General features: G+C 46.9%; 1 protein-coding gene across 6 annotated transcripts in view; it reads right to left on the bottom strand.

The window, feature by feature from the left end:
* Positions 1 to 19656, bottom strand: part of MCF2L2 (MCF.2 cell line derived transforming sequence-like 2) — a 235307-nt gene extending 215651 nt beyond the window's left edge. For 4 of the 6 annotated variants that reach the window (XM_081189996.1, XM_081190002.1, XM_081190003.1 and 1 more), the window contains exon 1: positions 19497 to 19656. In XM_081189996.1, coding sequence (XP_081046122.1) covers positions 19497 to 19575 — 79 coding nt within the window. In that variant the 5' untranslated portion in view covers positions 19576 to 19656. Of the gene's footprint in view, positions 1 to 4885; positions 5031 to 5607; positions 5764 to 19496 lie in introns of those variants that run through there. The other 2 variants (XM_081190000.1, XM_081189998.1) reach the window with 2 other exon arrangements.
* Between the last annotated feature and the right edge of the window lie 486 nt (positions 19657 to 20142).

Here is a 20142-nt window from a genome sequence, read left to right as displayed (position 1 = left end):
ACTTCTCTCTGCCACAGACCCCCCCCCCAGCTCACTAAGCAGTGCTACCCCTGTCGCTGGGCATCTCAGCTGACAAGAGGGTTGTGCCTGTGTTGAATCCATCCAGCAAAAGCTGCTGGCATTGACTTTTACTGCACTGTCTTCTGATTTAACACCATATGTCAGTGTCCAAAATAGCATTAGCCTGATTTGCTTAATGAGATTTTGTCACTGTCAAGATGGGCATTTTTCTTTTCTTTTCTTTTTTCGTCATCACCATTAATTATCAGACTGAAGAGCCACTACAGCATAGCTGTCAACATTTTCCCTTTTCTTGCGAGGAATCCTATTCGGAATAAGGGAATTTCCCTTAAAAAAAGGAAAACCTTGACAGCTATGTACTGCAGTGGTACCTCGGGTTACAGACGCTTCAGGTTACAAACTCGGCTAACCCAGAAATAGCACCTCGGGTTAAGAACTTTGCACAGAAATCGTGCAGCAGCGGCACAGCAGCACCGGGATGCCCCATTAGCTAAAGTGGTGCTTCAGGTTAAGAACAGTTTCAGGTTAAGAACAGACCTCCAGAACGAATTAAGTTCTTAACCCGAGGTACCACTGTACTAGGAGTGCTATTGAACTTTGCATCTGATGACATTTTAAGTTCAGTGGCACTTTCAGTCTGCTTCTGAATACCATCTGATGGAAGAGGAGAGCGGTCTCTTCTGCTCCAGTCCTGCTTGCAGGTTCCCACAGGCAACTGGCTGGTCACTGTGAAAACAGGACGCTGGACGAGATGTTCTTACTGCCATGTAAATATGCACAAGTTGTTAAGTTGCAACCCTATTGCACATTATACTTGGGACTCAGCTCCACTGAATTGCTTATTTATCTGTCTATCTCTTCCGTTTATATCCTGCCCAGGACAGCTAACAACATAAAATCTGATGACAGAAATTCATCCAGACTTGCCATGCATACCATGCCTGCTTAAATTCCACCTTCTACAAAAGGTGCCCTGGCCTCTTTTGCCGCCCTGTTCATGATGCAACTGAACTTTCTGTTAAAGGATGAAGAATCTGTAGGCAATCCGTAATGGGATTTGACAGCATCTGACAAACCCCCAGGACTGCGATTTGGGTTCATGCAAAGCAGAGCACCATACAAAACGATGCAGAGGAAGGCAGCTATAATGAGCCTTGTAAAAGAGAGTCCCATTCAAAACTGCAATTTTACATTACTGTTGCATTGTAAAAAAATGGGGTGGTGGACCCTTGGCAAAAGTTCATCATCTGGCATAAAATATGCTTTTCTTTTCTATGGCCCCAAATGAGAAGCCATGGTAAAGGTAAAGGTAAAGGGACCCCTGACCATTAGGTCCAGTCATGGCTGACTCTGGAGTTGCGGCGCTCATCTCGCTTTATTGGCCGAGGGAGCCGGCATACAGCTTCTGAGTCATGTGGCCAACATGACTAAGCTGCTTCTGGCGAACCAGAGCAGCGCACGGAAACGCCGTTTACCTTCCCACCAGAGCGGTACCTATTTATCTACTTGCACTTGACGTGCTTTCGAACTGCTAGGTTGGCAGGAGCAGGCACCGAGCAACGGGAGCTCACCCCGTTGCGGGGATTTGAACAGCTTTAGATTATTAGCTGGGAACACAATATACCAAGTAACGCCAACAGCTCACTTATCTCAATATTGACTAAACTGACTGACACAGGAGTCACTCTACATTTTGCCCTTCCAAAGTACAAATAATTAGGGTTTGAATTTACGAGTTTATCTTTTGCAAAAGTTACATTGCACTTCGTAGCTGCCAGCGGTGATGTACTTGATCTCATGCAAGAAGTTCTGGCTCGAAGGAGTACCAAAGCTTATCCTACAAGGAATAATTCTGTAGAACTTGTTTCGTGAAAAGCTTATCTTATTTATCCCCTTTCCAATTTATAGCACTTTGGATGAAAGTGTCTGGAACACAAAGCAAATTATGAAATAGTGGGAAAGATTGGTTAAAACCTGACCAGTTTCTCAAGCTTGCAGAGCAATCTGTCATTAGTTTGTGAGCTTGCAATGACAGACAGGGAACGAAGTCATTTTTTTCCTAGCTTTTTTCTCTCTCCACCTTATAACAGATCAATAGGACAGCTCTTATATATAACTCCGGTGCTTTGCTGACAGCTCCTGTGTCGCAACACCAGTATTGATTCCCTTCAGACATGTAAAGCTTCAGTGGCATTAAGAAGTGTAGCAGGTCTCAACTTCAAAAGTGCAGGAAGAAAATATTTACAGTCCTCCTCCGTTGTTATAGGAGGGAGGTTTTTGATCGGCCAGGAGCAGCAGTAAATGGAGCCAGAGTAATCCCATTAAGAGGCTGACTTCAGAGCCAACACGTTGTTAAGTGTATTTTAAGCAACATTAATGTTATGAAATAGGTAGTGAGCTGTCAGCAACAAGCTTAAAGACCTGGATTCTAAGGACAGAAATAGATATTGTAATTTGGAACAGCAGCAAAGTGTTGCAGTGTGGAGTCTTCAGGGTCCCTGTCAGGCATGCCCTCCATTCTGTTCCCCTCTCCATCCCTCACCCTAAAAGACACACATCATTCCATGATTTACTGAGCAGAGAGGAAACCTACCAAACTGTAGCTTAGAGTTACTGTGAATCAGAGACTATGGTTTGCCTGTCTCCAAACAAACGATGAGTGGAAACCAGAGTTTGTTCCTAGCTTACAAGCTCAGGGCTTGTTTGGGAGAAACAAACCACACGTGTAACACTAAGTCATCTCTAGAATTTGTCAGATACCAACAATGTAATACCTTAAAATAATTTTAAGTTAATACTAGGAGGCAATACTGGCCGATCAGAGAGAAAAAATATGTCCAGATTTCTATCTCTAGCATCCCTTTCCCCATCTTTTTTTGGGAATTACCGTATTTTTCGCACTATAGGACGCACTTTTTCCCCTCCAAAAATGAAGGGGAAATGTGTGTGCGTCCTATGGTGCGAATGCAGGCTTTTGCTGAAGCCTGGAGAGCGAGAGGGGTCCGTGCGCACCGACCCCTCTCGCTCTCCAGGCTTCAGGAAGCTATCCCAAGTCTTGCAAGCCCGGCGGGATGTCCCGCGGGCTCGCAAGGCTTGCGGGCAGCAGCCTGCACCCAAAAGCTGGGGACAGCGGGGAGGCGCAGAGCCGCCACCCCGCTATTCCCCGACCTGATCTGGAGGCTGGGGGTGGGAGAAGCAAGCCTGCTTCTCCCCCCCCCCACCATCCCCACAACCTCCAGATCAGGTCGGGGAATAGCGGGATGGCAGTGCTCCGCCATCCCGCTATTCCCCGACCTGATCTGGAGGCTGGGAGTGGGAGAAGCAAGCCTGCTTCTCCCCCCCACCATCCCCACAACCTCCAGATCAGGTCGGGGAATAGCGGGATGGCAGCGCTCCGCCATCCCGCTATTCCCCGACCTGATCTGGAGGCTGGGGGTGGGAGAAGCAAGCCTGCTTCTCCCCCCCCCACCAGCCCCACAACCTCCAGGCTTCAGGAGAGCCCCACCGCCAGCCCCACAAGCTCGGGGGACAGCGGGAGAGGCGCAGCGCGCCCTTCCCGCTGTCCTCGACTTGGTTAGAAGGCTGGGGGGGGAGCCTGCTCCTCCCCGTCGCCAGCCCCGCAAACTCGGGAGACAGCGGGAGAGGCGCAGCGCGCCTTTCCCGCTGTCCCCCGACTTGGCTAGAAGGCTGGCGGGGGGAGAAGCCTGCTCCTCCCCGTCGCCAGCCCCGCAAACTCGGGAGACAGCGGCAGGGGCGCAGCGCGCCCTTCCCGCTGTCCCCCGACTTGGTTAGAAGGCTGGCCCAGCCCCGCAAACTCGGGGGACAGCGGGAGAGGCGCAGCGCGCCATCCCGCTGTCTCCCGACATGGTTTGGAGGCTGGCGGAAGGCTTCCTCCTCCCCCAGCCCCGCAAGCTCCCAGAGCGATGCCAAAGCTGCGTGCAGCTTCGGCATGGCTCTGGGTCCCGTTCTGGGGGAGGGGGAAGCTCGGGCTTCCCCGCCCCAGCCCCGCGCCTGGCGGGGGGGGGGGATAAATTTTTTTTGCCTTTATTCCCCCCCCCCCAAATCTAGGTGCGTCCTATGGACCGGTGCGTCCAATAGTCCGAAAAATACGGTAGTTCTTTTACTATCTTCTGCTCAATCAAGGTTTGGTATATTTGAAATAGCCACATCCCCCCACCCCACTCCCCGGCTGAAGTTATTACAGTCCCAGTGGATGTTAATTCAGATTCCATCTTCCCCTCTCTCAGATTTTCAGCCGGAAAAGCTTCTTAGTTATTGATACTGAAACCAAGGAAAGGTTTTGTGCCTGCTTTCTGTTTGCTAAGCCCTGCTTAGCTTCCTTTCCCCCTTAGGTTAAAAAAATAATAATGCCCCCCCCCATCCATCTCACCTCACCCTCTTTAAAACCTCAGCTGAGCTCCGAAATCCTGTACCAAGAAATGTGAAGCTTGCATGGCTCAGGCAAGCTGGCAATATTTGCATGTTTTTCTTAATTTGCATAAATTGAGCCTACTGATCCTAATAATGGAGAGAGGATCAGAAAGCTATGTTGAGTTGAAGAACTAGACAACTACTTCACCCCTCTATGACCATGCCTATTTTTCCATACTATTAATATACTATTACACCGGCAGAGATGGCCACTGCCTAGATATTAAGATATAATTCGTAATATCGCTTGTTAGCTGCTTCTTATTCAAAAGAAGATCTAAGATCTTTGCCTAAGCAAAGGAAAAATGGAATTCATGTGCAATTCATAAAAATCCACAACGCTATCCCCCAAACCAATAGCAAAATGCACAGCTAACAATGAACAACATCACCACAGTCCATCAGCAACCAGGGGAAAGAGGTAGGATTTTACCTGGCGCTGAAAAGACGTTGGCAAACACACCAGGCAGCCCTCACTGGACAGTGTGTTCTACAGACAGGGAGCCACAAACTGAAAAGGCCTTCTTCTTTGTCCTCCTCCTCCAAGACTCCCTCAGAGAAGCCCCCCAGATGATGATCTAAGGGTCCAGGTAAGTTATTACTGGGAGAGGTGTTCCAGAAGATGCCTAACTCTGAATCCTTAAGAGCTATAAACTCTGAGAAACAAGCAAGCCATCAAAGCTGAAGACACCCAGGATATTCTGCTCTGTGCCTCTTATCAATTTTTTGCACTTTCACAGGGCAGTTGTGGGAAACATGCAGGCAGAGCTGGCTCCAGATTTTGTGGGGTCCTTGGGCAAGCTGTCATCGGCGGGCCCCTTTCCTGACTGGGGCCACCTGCTTGCCGCTGTCTCCCCCTGCCCAGAAGGAGACAAGACAAGGCGAGCGAAGGCAGCTGCTCCTTTTTCTTGCTCTCGCCTCTGCTTGCAGAAGGCAGGTGAACAAGCCAGAACAGCAAGGAAGAGGAGGAGGAGGAGGAAGAGGAGCATGGCAAAGGGGGTCTCTGGAAGGGTCAGCAATGGGTATGGTCCTCAGTGCTGACCTCCAACGCCAACCCAGCAAGCACCCATGCTTCTCATCTTCTTAGATCTGTCCTGATCCCCTTTCCATTTTGCCTGCAGTACCCCCAATGCAGCAAGGCAAAGGAGAGCTTACCCAAGCTGGAAGCTGTTGCCGCGGCTTCTTCCACATTCGCGCCAGAGGTCTTGTGCATCCTCTCTCTCTGCCAGAAAAATAGCTGCAGCACGCAGGGGTAGCTGCGAAGGTCTCATCATCGCCCCCAGCAAATGGGAAAATCATGCAGCCCGGTTGTAGTAGGCAGCAGTAGCAGCAGAAGCAGCCCAGATGCGTACCGTTTCCCTTGGCAACTGCCTGCTCCACACAACTCACCCTCGGTTCCAAGGAAGGCTTTGTCAGAAGGTTTCAAAAACCCAGATCAGCACTTGGAAAGCCCTGGGTTTGAGCCTTCTGATGCCACAGTAACGCAAGGAACATCCAAGTGATTTGGTCAGGTAGGAGATTAAATCCTGCGCTATTCGGTTTGACAAATCACACCTGAGAATCAGAGGAATCTCTTTGTACGTATTAATCCCCGTTTCTCTTGCAAGCATGGCTCAAGGACCCTAGATGGGGTTGGAATGAAGCGGTCAGGGAAGGAAGGTGTTTGGGATGGGGGCAAATTGTCTCCCATGGCCTTATAGATGTTGCTGGACTACAACTCCCAGATTCCCTGATGACTGACTGATGGGAGTTGGAGTCCAAAAACATCTAGAGGGCCAGATGTATTATCTGAGCCCTGAAGAGACTGAAAGCACTGAAACAGCCTCTCTGGGGAATCCCCCAAGGTTCACATGTATTGAATAAATACATGCACAATTTAGAGAGGGGGTCAGTTTCCACCACTGTATGGTTCAGACCACAGATGTCTCTTCTGCAGTAGCACATCTCTCTCCAGTTATTATTAGAGCAACCACAACAAATGCTCATCGCATTTTGAGCGCAATCATTAGTAGCACCCATACCTCCAGTTAAGAGCAATTTAATCATGAAGGTGTCCAAAAGAACAAGACGCTGGTGGAACCTTGCTGTTAATTTTCCCTCCCCGTCCTTGAAATCTCCTTGACTCCTTCCTATTAAAACCTCGACAGCAGCACTCCTGCCTGGTCTTCCTGCCTCTAGGAAGGCACAGAGGCACTGCAACTAATTATCATAACGAGGACAAAGCAAACGAAGCACTTAAGCTGTTCTTACTTCTTGTAGGATTACCACTTATTTTCTCTCCCCCTGCCTTTTTCTTTCTTTTTTTGGTCTTTGTTACTGACTCGGCCCCTGTGCTTTTAAAACAGCAAATGCCCAAATCAAGTGAGCGAAGATTTTCCTGTGATTTCCTTTGTATGCTGTGGAAAGGTTCACCAGGTTGATTTCTACAGAGCAGGCTGCCGGTTGAAGGCACAGGTGTTGGGGCCTGTTAAAGGGGGAAAGTGGTACCCAGCTCCCACTTCTGCAACAAGTGCCCTTGTCTCCTGAGAAATAAGCATGGATGGGATGGGTGGTGACTCAACATCCATTGCTGTGGTGAGTCACTGCTCCTGGGTGACTTAACTGGCTTAACTGAGATCATTGTTTACTCTTCAACACCAGCTTTAATTCGGTGCTGCTCTTGGAGCCGACAGTACAGGGCCCCGATTAAGGGCTAAAAGAGGAAACCACAGATGCATAGAACAATATGCAAGCTGACCTGAGCACATCCGCCAGTGCACAAATGCAGCACAATTAATAAAATGCTTAGGCTCACATTGATAATGTAAAGCACAGCTGCTAATCGAGGAAAGGCGGAAAGGCGTGACAGGGTGCAACTTGGCTTGAACTCTGTTTGCTGTGCTGTCTGGGGCACAGCAAGGAACGACAGTGCTGTATGAAACAAGACTATTAAGGATCGCAAACAAAGCCAGTTTTCAGGCACAGTCTGCAGCTTTCAAGCAACAAACGTGACATAGAAAGAGAATTGAAGAGTTGTTTATAGTGCTGTCACTGCTGTGCAAACACATGAACAACAAAGCTTATGACGTGAGAAATTTGGTAGACCTTGTTTTTGTTTTTGCTTCATCAAGCTAACAAAGCTATCACTCAAGAAGCTGCAAACACACACACATTTTTCTGCCCTGAGATGAACCCAGAAAAAAGAATCTGTGCAGAATACAAGGTTTTCAGCATCATGCACTGAAAAAGCCAGCTGTGATGGGCACCTATTGGCTAACGTCTGTAAAGTCATTAACCTGACTCCTCCCCACCCAGCTATCAGTCTTCCAACTATTTTTGTGAATATTTTAGTAAGATTTATGCACAAAGTATAAATACAAAAAAAATTCTACATGCTGTATCCAGAGCTAGCCCTGCTTGGAGCCAACCCACTGAAATGAATGCTCACTGGAAGGACAGATCGTGAAGCTGAGGCTCCAATACTTTGGCCACCTCAATGAGAAGAGAAGACTCCCTGGAAAAGACCCTGATGTTGGGAAAGATTGAGGGCACAAGGAGAAGGGGACGACAGAGGACCAGATGGTTGGACAGTGTTCTCAAAGCATGAGTTTGACCAAACTGCAGGAGGCAGTGGAAGACAGGAGTGCCTGGCGTGCTCTGGTCCAGGGGGTCACGAAGAGTCGGACACGACTAAACAACAACAACAACAACAACTTTGGTACGTTTACTGACAAACTTGCCCATCCCCACTTAATGGCCACAAATGGAGATTCTTCTCTTCTCACTGCAAAGTCTTGGAAAGACCAGCATTAATAAAAAGAAACCAAGGACACAAGCTGAAGTGCAACCATCCAAGGGCAAATGAATGTAGAAAACAGCACCAGGCATTAATTGCAAGCGATGCTGTTATTTTGCTCTTCCCATTTATGCAAAAAGGAGCCGCCTTGGCTTTTCCTTAATAATAGCTTCACTCCCACCCATTCATCAAAGAGATATATAAATAAAAAGGGGGTGATTAACACCAATAAATGAAGTGAGCAATTTCTCCTGAATGCTGGCAAGGAGGAAAAAAACCCTTGATATTTTTAACAATGCTATATGCGTACTGAGAAGGAGTAAAGTTGTTCACAGATGTTCCTCCATGCTCTAGATGCCTAGAGTGTGATCCTTGCTTGCCTGCCAGGTTTGTCATTTTGCCTGTTGCTTGGAGTTGTACGCCTTGCAAAATCCTCCACCTAGGAAGAGTTATGGCCACTGTCGTTTGTTGTTAAGGATTGCTGGGAATTATAACTCTGTGCAGTGTAAACTGCGGTGCCCAGAATTCTTTGAGGGAAATAATTAGCAGTGATTGCAGGCGGTTTGGGTACCTGCCAACTCCATCGCTCTATGATATGTGCTTTGAATGTGCTTTGAAAGTATGGGGTATGCATAGCTTGAGTGGAGGGTTGTGGAAGGGGAGGAAGGCTAATGCTCTCCTTTTGTAGCCATTGGTCTATTCAAAATACTCATCTGATTTTCTTCCTACCACAGGGGTACGGCAGTCCTCCGGGTCTCTCAATTTGGGCCTTGATATTTCCCAGTCAGGCCACACCTTCTTATGAGGCCACACCTCTCACTAGCTTTGGTTCACACCATTCTTGAGTGGGTATATATATATATAAAACCTTACTGTGTCTTAGAATTCTGATAACGACTCTTGTTTTCCTAGATGGAGGAAAGAGAAGAGTGCGTAGACACTACCCTACTGTACCAAGGTAAAATTTCCATTCCTTGCTCTGGCCACTTCTGACTCTGGCCATGCCCAGTGTTAAGTTGTGGGTGAACAGATCAGACGATACAGCGATTCTTCAAACAGCTCTTGTTTATTCACACACCAGAACAGAACTGAACTGAAGGGTTCAGCCAGCCTGCTTATATAGAGCTCCACTACAACGCAACAGTAACAATTTCCTGTAACTATCCAATCAATGAACGTCACTTTCAATTCCTTATTTGCATAAGTGGACCTGAGTGAAAACTATCTACAGTGTCCCCCTGCTGGCCTAGGGTGAGAACTTCAGTACATAACACCCAGCACTGGCATGTGGTCCCCAGAAGCCTGCTAAGAAGGCAATGTGGCCACTGAGCTAAAAAATATCCCCTGCTGCCCTGAAAGGTAAAAAGATGTAGATCTCAAAAAGTGTACAGTGGTACCTTGGTTTACAACCATAATCCGTTCCAGAGATCTGTTTGTAAACCAAAACAGGTTGTAACCCAAGGCGCGCTTTCGCCAATGGGGCTTCCAAAAAAAATTTGTTCGTAATCCAAAAAAAAATGGGTTGTAATACCAAAAAAGGTTGCAAACCATGACACGCACTTCCAGCTTTGAAGTGTTTGTAATCCAAAACCTATGCAAATCAAGGTACCATCATATGTAGATCCACCCTTACTTTTGATCTATTCTCAGAGCTAAGAGTTTTATGATGCCATTGTAGTTATTGTTTGTTTTCCTACTACCTTTGTCTCATTACAAAACAGGAATTATCCTGTGACAAAGACTTGAGAACATTGCATATCAATGTTCAGAACTTTCCCACGTTTGGCAGAAGGCAGATCTAAACACAGGAAAAAACCCGCTGTATATAAGTCAGAAATTAGATCGTTTTAACAAAAGGGGGGAAATCTCCATGGAAAATCGTCTTTTAAAATGTCCTGCTCTCTATCATCATCTGGTGTTGCATGCTTATTTGTTGTTGTTGTTTAGTCGTTTAGTCGTGTCCGACTCTTCGTGACCCCATGGACCAGAGCGCGCCAGGCACTTCTGTCTTCCACTGCCTCCTGCAGTTTGGTCAAACTCATGCTGGTGGCTTCGAGAACACTATCCAACCATCTCGTCCTCTGTCGTCCCCTTCTCCTTGTGCCCTCCATCTTTCCCAACATCAGGGTCTTTTCCAGGGAGTCTTATAGCATATTCAAATCACTGTTTCTTTACTAACATAGCTGAGTCCAGTCGCTTTTCGAACTCTCGTTTTCAGTGCAAAGGTGGGTGGAATTGGTTGTAAAGTCACAGAGCCGTAAACCTGAGCAGCCAAAGCACACCATCCTCCTACTCAGAAAAGAAAACATCCTGTGACAATGAGTTCCACAGATTAATTGAGAGCAGAAGAACTGCTTTCTTGGAGCAGAGCAGGTCAAGAATGCTTCTAGGTGAATTGCTAAACATTCATCATGTTTGCAGAGAGATTAGACAATGCTGGTTATTTAAATGAACGTTCTAACATTCTCCAGGAAGAGTACACACTCAGAATTACTTAACACAGATCACTTATGCCTTCACTGAGTATGTACCACACAGGACAGGAATGAAGCCGCTCCATCTCTGATCTGATGGCCATCACAGTTTTGTGGATTAATTGGTTTCAAGCAATTATGGAATTGCTGGGAGGGGGAAGCAGAGACTGCAACACACCTTATGAAATATGCTCTTGTAAAATAGTGCTTGCCGCTGCACTGAAATTGCCTTTCAAACACATCACATCAGCCACCATAAAAGGTGCTCTTTTTCCTGACCTCTAATAAGCTGGTGCTGATTCAGCTATAACATGATTCATGGCTGACTGTGTCATTTGGGCTGGAGTATATCGCTAGGATATACTATTTAAAACACAGGCGACTGGTCCAGACAAAGAAAAAATAAATAAGGAGACTTTACAAAATAGGTCCCTTCCAATTTTGCGTAAGATGTGTACCTTTTCACATTGCGTTTTGCACAACCTGTAAACCAGTCTTCTCCAATAGCCATACTGCCTGTGGCTGATGGAAGATGTAGTGTAAGATACCCATTGGGCATCAACTTGGGGAAGTCTATTGAAAAACAAACAAACAAAAAAAGTAGAGACATCACCTTGCCAACAAAGGTCCGTATAGTTAAAGCCTTGGTTTTCCCAGTAGTGATGTGTGGAAGTGAGAGCTGGACCATCAGGAAGGCTGATCACTGAAGAATTGATGCTTTTGAATTATGGTGCTGGAGGAGACTCTTGAGAGTCCCATGGACTGCAAGAAGAACAAATCTATCCATTCTTAAAGAAATCAGCCCTGAGTGCTCACTGGAAGGACAGATCCTGAAGCTGAGGCTCCAATACTTTGGCCACCTCATGAGAAGAGAAGACTCCCTGGAAAAGACCCTGATGTTGGGAAAGATGGAGGGCACAAGGAGAAGGGGACGACAGAGGACGAGATGGTTGGACAGTGTTCTCGAAGCTACAAACATGAGTCTGACCCAACTGCGGGAGGCAGTGGAAGACAGGAGTGCCTGGCGTGCTCTGGTCCATGGGGTCACAAAGAGTCGGACACGACTAAACAACAACAATAACATTGAAAAACACCAGTGTGCACTATCCAATGATTTAAGTTGTGATGGGTGCGAGAATGGGCTATTCCATGCCTACTGCCCCACGCAAAGTGTTCACGCTAGGGCAATAACTCATGTGTGTTTTTAAAAATCACAAAAATAAACTGTTGATTTTATAGATAAGTGCAGGCAGTTGCAAACCCCATGCATTTACAAGCCTAAGGAAGAAGCTTATAATTAAAGTCGCAGGAAAATATGTATTCCTATGACCCATGTGGGGGGGGGGATAACAAAAGCTGCCTGGATTCAAAATGTGGATCAGAACTCATTCTCCAGCAACAGAGACCACAGTAGCAGAGTTTAAACTCACAAAAGTCAAGCAACAGTAGAGAGTTGGGAATATAGGTTGTTAGACCCTTTTATCCTGTTTAGTCCACTTGCAAACAGCACTCCTCTCTTTCTATGATGATGATGATGATGATGATGATGATGATAATATACCTCTGAGTAAACACTGTATAAAAGTCAGTGGTGAGGATTGCTGGATAATTTGAGGCTATATTAATTGTTGTCTGGAACCACTATTTCGATTTTGCTTGTACAGTAGCTTGTATTAGAAAAGCAGTGCCTCAGCAGTGCAAATGGGCCCAGCCTTTTCACTGTCTAAAAAGATAAAGGGACCCCTGACCATTAGGTCCAGTCGTGGCCGACTCTGGGGTTGTGGCGCTCATCTCGCTTTATTGGCCGAGGGAGCCGACATACAGCTTCCGGGTCATGTGGCCAGCATGACTAAGCCGCTTCTGGCAAACCAGAGCAGCGCACGGAAACACCGTTTACCTTCCCGCTGGAGCGGTACCTATTTATCTACTTGTACTTTGACATGCTTTCGAACTGCTAGGTTGGCAGAAGCAGGGACCGAGCAACGGGAGCTCACCTCGTCGCGGGGATTCGAACCGCTGACCTTCTGATAATAATAATACTTTAGTGGCTGATAGATAATAATGTGGGATAGGTTGTGCGGGAAAGGCAGACTGCATCTCACATCGGCTACTGTGTGCTCATATATTGCTTGTGGGCTTTCCATCAGCATCTGATTAGCTAATTCCCCCAGAGAATCCTGGGAACTGTAGTTTGTTAAGGGCGTTATTGCCTTTATCTGTGAGGGGCAATCTGTAGTTCCCACAATTCTTTTTTGGGGAGGAAGCTATGTGCTTTAAAGTCATGGTGTGTGTTATGTACTGAGGTTCTCACCCTGGGCCAGCAGGGGGATACTATAGATAGTTTTCACTCAGGTCCACATATGCAAATAAGGGATTGAAAGTGAAGTTCAGTGATTGGATAGTTACAGAAAGTTGTTACAGTTGTGTTGTAGTGGACCTCTATTTAAGCAGGCTGGCTGAACCCTTCAGTTCAGTTCAGTTCTGGCCTGTGAATAAACAAGAGCTGTTTGAAGAACTGCTGTGTCGTCTGATATGTTCACCCACAACTTAACATCTGTCTGCTCTGGCAACTATTTCCAGGCCTGGCTTAATTCCTCAGAGATCTGCTGTGGCCAAGAGACTGAAAAGCAAAGTGGAACACCTGATGACTGGGCATAAAGCTGTGCAAGCTTTTGCCCTTCCTTGTGTATTTTGAATATATTATAGCCTGATTTAGTTGAGATTCCTGCATTGCAGGGGGTTGGACTAGATGACCCTTCATACTCTATGATTCTATAATCCATACATTTCATGTCTTTTCTTGAGAGATGCTGCTGTCTGATGTGTTTTCCCTCAAGCTACCTTTCATCTGATCTGGAAACATAATAGTGATGCTGAGGGTTGCACATTTTAGGCATCAGTTTTGTGTGTGCAGACAATAGCTTCATTGCACAGGAGTTTGGGGGGTTGCAGGCATGGGGAAACAAATCAGGTAATGGGCAGCTTCCAACAAAGATTAAAAATACATTAAAATGTCACACATTAAAAACTTCCCTGAACAGGGCTGCCTTAAGATGTCTTCTGAATGTCAGGTAGTTGTTTATCGCTTTGACATCTGGTCGGAGGGCGTTCCACAGGGTGGGCGCCACTACCGAGAAGGCCCTCTGCCTGGTTCCCTGTAGCTTTGCTTCTCGCAATGAGGGAACCGCCAGAAGGCCCTCGGCGCTGGACCTCAGCATCCGGGCAGAACGATGGGGGTGGAGATGCTCCTTCAGGTATACTGGGCCGAGGCCATTTAGGGCTTTAAAGGTCAACACCAGCACATTGAATTGTGCTCGGAAGCATACTGGGAGCCAATGTAGGTCTTTCAAGACCGGTGTTATGTGGTCTTGGCGGCCGCCCCCAGTCACCAGTCTAGCTGCCGCATTCTGGATTAGTTGTAGTTTCTGGGTCACCTTCAAAGGTAGCCCCACATAGAGTGCATTGCAGTAGTCCAAGTGGGAGATAACTAGAGCGTGCACCACTCTGGCGAGACAGTCCCCGGGCAGGGAGGGTCTCAGCCTGCGTACCAGGTGGAGCTGGTAGACAGCTGCCCTGGATACAGAATTGACCTGCACCTCCATGGACAGCTGTGAGTCCAAAATGACTCCCAGGCTGCACACCTGGTCCTTCAGGGGCCCAGTTACCCCATTCAGGATCAGGGAGTCCTCCACACCTGCCCACCCCCTGTCCCCCAAGAACAGTACTTCTGTCTTGTCATGATTCAACCTCAATCCATTAGCCGCCATCCATCCTCCAACTGCCTCCAGGCACTCACACAGGACCTTCACCGCCTTTGCTGGTTCTGATTTGAAAGAGAGGTAGAGCTGGGTATCATCTGCATATTAATGGACACCCAGCCCAAACCTCCTGATGATCTCTCCCAGCGGCTTCATGTAGATGTTAAAAAGCATGGGGGAGAGGACGGAACCCTGAGGCACCCCACAAGTGAGGGCCCAGGGGTCTGAACACTCATCCCCCACCACCACTTTCTGAACACGGCCCAGGAGGAAGGAGCGGAACCACTGTATAACAGTGCCTCCAGCTCCCAACCCCTCTAGACGGTCCAGAAGGATGTTATGGTCGATTGTATCAAAGGCTGCTGAGAGATCCAGCAGAACTAGGAAACAGCTCTCACCTTTGTCCTTAGCCCACTGGAGATCATCAACCAGCGCGACCAAGGCAGTTTCAGTCCCATGATGAGGCCTGAATCCCGATTGGAAGGGATCCAAATGGTCCGCATCCTCCAGGCGTGCAGCAACCACCCGCTCAATCACCTTGCCCAACAATGGAAGTTTTGAGACTGGGCGATAGTTGGCCATACTGGCTGGGTCTAAAGATGTTTTTTTAAGAAGTGGTTTAATGACCGCCTCTTTCAGCAGGTCTGGGAAGGCTCCCTCACAGAGGGAAGCATTCACCACCCTGCAGAGCCCATCACCCAGCCCTTCCTGGCTCGCTTTTATTAGCCTAAAGTTAAGCCACTTTCGAAAGCCAATTAAGTTAGTCAATAAATTAGCCATTTGCAGATGATTTTCTTTCATTCTTTAGCCAGCTGATAGCTCCTGTTTAAAGGAATTCTGTAATGCAACCAGCAGTCCATGAATTGCTTTCATCTTCTGTGCCCACTTTTTGATTTTTAAAAGCCAATGAAAGAGACATGCCAAACGACATCCAGATGTGGTGAAATGTAAGCTGTCCATAGCAAATCATCTGGAAACAAGAGAATAAAACCCACAGCATATACAGATCACACGTAAGGCATGTCTAGGACAGAGTGGGCAAAGTTCAAAGACAAATTTACTACATACAACCCTTTAAATGGAACTGGGAGCTATTAAAATTGCTTCCATGGTGATTCTAGCTTAGTTTTTTTTTTTTTAAAGAGCTAAGCAACCTAATTTAACATAATTAGGCCAAGCTTTAACTGCAGGCAGTGCATTAAAGAGAGGTGCCTGAATGTGCCACAGGTCCCAGGTTAACAGTGGTGCTGACATGGTTTGCAAAGACATGGAAAGGAATCACCACACAAATAACCTCTTGCTGCTCATGGAGGAGGCTAACAAAAGCCACAACAGCCTGGCTGAACAAGTTTGGAGTGCTGCCCAAACTTTGACATCACCCCCATTCTCAAACTTCTATTCCTCCCTTTGCATCTGTAATGTAAATGCAGTTATGACGTATGCATATAATCAAAATTCACATTTCTCAAATAACCCCACCTCTCAAGGCACACATGTGACTACCTCCACTAAAAAATATCACTCAAGGCTGCAGTTATCTTGTGATTACTACATTATATTTATGTGAACTCCCACTGCCAGTGTATCCCTTGTGGCTCAAGGATGAACACCACTGTATCTAGTTACAGATAGGTAGCCGTGTTGGTCTGCCATAGTCAAAATAAAAAAATTCCTTCCAGTAGCACCTTAAAGACCAACTAAGTTAGTTCTTGGTATGAGCTTTCGTGTGCATGCACACTTCTTCAGATACACTGAAACAGAAGTTGCCAGATCCTTCTATATAGTGAGAAGGTGGGGAGGGGTATTACTCAGAAGGGTGGTGGGAATGGGAGATTGGCAGATAGCTGAGATGAGCCTGTTGACGACTCTTAACGACTGTAATAGGTCTTACAGGAAAAGGCAAGGGGTGAGAAGGTGAGAAATGGCTTAGTCATGTATAATGAGATAAGAATCCAATGTCTTTGTTCAAACCAGGTCTCTCCATGGTTTTAAGTTTGGTAATGAGTTGCAATTCAGCAGCTTCTCTTTCCAGTCTATTTCTGAAATTCCTTTGTAGTAAAACAGCTACTTTGAGATCTTGTATAGAATGTCCTGGGATCTGAAGGATCTGGCAACTTCTGTTTCAGTGTATCTGAAGAAGTGTGCATGCACACGAAAGCTCATACCAAGAACTAACTTAGTTGGTCTTTAAGGTGCTACTGGAAGGAATTTTTTTATTTTGACCACTGTATCTGAAAGACAGGTTGGCCATGCATTTGCAGATAACTATCTGTGCTTCAAACACTGCAAGGTCCTCTATAATCTATTCCATCTTGTTTAGGAAGGAGTCTAGTTCTGCTGAAACTGGTGGGTCTCAAACACACACACAAGTACTGGAGTGAGGAGAGAGGAGGTATACCCCACTGACTTTCCCAAATAGCATTCCCATTAGGACTTCTTGAGTGCTTATGGCAGGACCGGCTACTACTACCCCTGCTGCAGGTACAAAATAATTCTAAAAGAAAATTGCTATGTCCTCAAAGGAAAATGAAAGGATCTTCCCAAGAGAGTTCAAAACCAAATAAGGTTCTTGAGACTTGCCCTATAAAGGAAGCTAGATGTGGGTTTTGGAGTTAAGATAAAATGGACAGGGAGAGAATCTGTGGAGATGTCCCTTTGTTTAACTGCTTCCAACCAATTGGTTCAATAAATGACTGACTAGGTCTGCGGGATGACTCCTATTTGTATCCTCTCTTTGAATGCTACAGGATGGAGATGTAAATTGGTGGACCCTGCATTTCTGCAACAACCAGCCCTTTGACATTATTGCCATCCAAAAGCATTGGTTACTAGAGGTAAATTTTATTTCTGCCCAAGATGAGCTCCCGATCCCATGCAATTTTATACAGTAGTTCTGCTTAGTGATTGTATACATGTGTGTGTGTGTGTATTAAATGTTGCCATTTTTAAAAGTATTTGGTTTATTTTAGTTTTTGTATTAAATGCATTTTTATTCATTTTAATTGCAATTTTATCCTACCTTTTCCCTCAAGGAACTCAAGGTCCTCTATCACTACAATTCATCCACACACAACAAAAACCCATGAGAGGTTAGGCTGAGAGGCAGAGGACAGGCATGGTATAATGTACATATGTTTTGGATGTACTTTCTTTTGTAAGCTGCTTTGAATACCAATTTGTAGAAATACATAAATAAAAAAGTAATAATCATCATTTTTGGATAAACAGCCTCATATAAAATAAGTACTGCTTGGACACCCACCCACTCCACAAATGGCTTTGTGTGGCTAGACCCTTTAATTTTTTATTTAATAAGATTACCCTTTATTTCTCGAGTGCCCTGTACAAACAGAACTACTACCAATCAGTGCCTTTGCTTTCTAGCAGAAATCATCACCATCAGCTACTAGTAAAAAGAGTAATTAGACTGTAGATCTCTGGGCAGGGCCTGCTTTTCTTTTTAGTAATTTGCACAAGCCCTAACAACATTGAGGACTTTGCAAACAAAGAGGCAAATCAATGAAAGGGGTAGGAAGATACCTGCTCAGAGCAAGGCTGGCATCAGAGGGTTGGCACTGCTGAGAACCCACCAAGATTCAAGGATTCAACTCCACTGCTTAACCCTGGAGTCTCCTGGCACCACTGCTGCCTGCTCACATTCCCTCTCCAAGTAAATGAGCAGTGAAAGGAACATGGAGGAAGAGCAGCAGTTTTCAACATCCATTGCCTCTCCCTCTGGGAGGTGGTCCAAAAGGAGAAGCAGCTGAATTGACAGCTGCAGCCAAGGTGAGGAAGAGGAGGAAGAGGAGGAGGGTCCCATGGAAAGCAACTTTTTTATTTAAATTGATATTGCATTTATATCTCATCCTTTCTCCAAGAAGCTCAAGGCGGAGTATATGGCCCTTTCCACCCTATCCTCAGAGCATCCCTGTGAGGTAGGTTAAACTGAGAGGTGGGCCAAGGTCACCCTCCAGTCGAGTGAGGACTCGAACCCTGGTCTCTCAGGTCCTACTCTGACACACCACACCTGCCTCTTGCCCACAGATGGGTAACCAGCGATAGATGCAAAAGCTGTGTTTTCTTCTATATGACATGGGCATGCCATACAACACATTGCATCTTCTAATCCGAAATGGGCTCTTGTGGGTGGAACATCTCTTCCTTTGCATTCTCTTGTCAAATGTGCCAAGCATGGCGTCATGGCTCCCTTTCCAATGAGCCGACGGCATTACTGAGCTGTAGAAGATGATGTGCATGCGGTAACCTCATTCAGGGGGAAAAAGAGGGAGCAGGAAAATGATCCATCTAGAATTCAAGGCTGGGGCTACCCTCCGGCTTCCTTATTCCAGAACCGCTGAAGCGGCACAGATGGCTGGGAGAGAGGGAGCACCTGCGCTTCGCTTCTGAACGTTTCAACCGGTTGCAGTTTTTCAGCTTGACAAGACGACGCTCGCGGACGTGCTGCATTTAACAACCACCCCCCCCCCCCGCTCCCAAATGGCTTCGCCTTCTAGAATTCATCTGCAATAATTATTCATGCATGTGCAACCTTTGCACACATTCTGCAAATTTAGCTCAGTAGGACGAAGCCACATTTAGCACGAAAGGTAACCTCCAGAACCTTTAGTTACAAACCAAAACCACACAGATCACACCAGGCTCGCTTAAGTGCATCAGTTGCAACAATTAGCCAGGCAGAGCTGTACGTTAAAGGTATCCGGCTAATTGGCGAAAGGCACCGACCATATTTGATAGCTCAAGGCACAGAAGATGCACGAGGAGGCACCACCCCGCCTTCCCTCTGGGCAATGCACAGATGTACCAGGATGCCACACTCGCACCCTCCCCAGGTGTAACACTGACACACCAACGCTTCCTAGCCTTTGTGAGTGAGCAGCATGGCACCATCGCAGCCCTGCAGGGAGGAGATCCCAACACATCCACAGAAATAATAATAATAATAATAATAATAATAATAATAATGGAGAGATCGAAGAAAAAAGCAGGCAGAGAGAGAGGAAGAGATGCTTTCCTTACCCACATGGGTGATGACCGTAGCCAGCCGCTGGCTCAGCTCCTGATGCGACATCTCTTCTTCTTTGAGCCAACAAAGCATCTCCCACCGAAAGGACCACACAGCATCCAAGAGAGGAGAGAGGAGGAAAGCGCCTACCCACACCCCACACCGCCCCCAAGATGTAGCTCAGCCACAGACACGGCGCCTGTGCCACTCCCACTGCGCGCAGGATCCTTCCCGGCTGCCGCCGCCGCCGCCGGGCTTCGTAGGTCTTACACCGGCTTCGGCATTGGCCGGCGCTGGGCACATCCTGAGCGCGCTGGCCCGCCCCTCGCCAGGTCCTCCCCAAAGCGCACAGGCGCCGGGGGCCTCAACCTTCTGCCCCCCAAATCTTCTTGGCACACTGAACCCTGGTGCCACTCAGCCGGCTGCCCGGCGCCACCTTTCCTGGATTACAAAATCCCTAGTAGGAGTGATGATAATAAGAATAAGAGAGCTGTTCCAAGAGGACCCTAAGGTTGCAAGACTGGGAAGAACAGGCAGCAGCGGGCTTGCACAAGGAGATCTTTTGGACCCAGGGCCCCGGAATGCATTTCCCCCGCTTCCCTTTTCTTAGGCAGAGGCATCAAGCGTCTCCCTCGCGCGCCCCACCCCGTCTCTCTTCCT

This window comes from Podarcis bocagei (genome assembly GCF_964188305.1).
Source record: "Podarcis bocagei genome assembly, chromosome: 4".
Lineage (NCBI taxonomy): Eukaryota > Metazoa > Chordata > Lepidosauria > Squamata > Lacertidae > Podarcis > Podarcis bocagei.
This window is presented reverse-complemented; position numbering and strand designations above follow the sequence as displayed.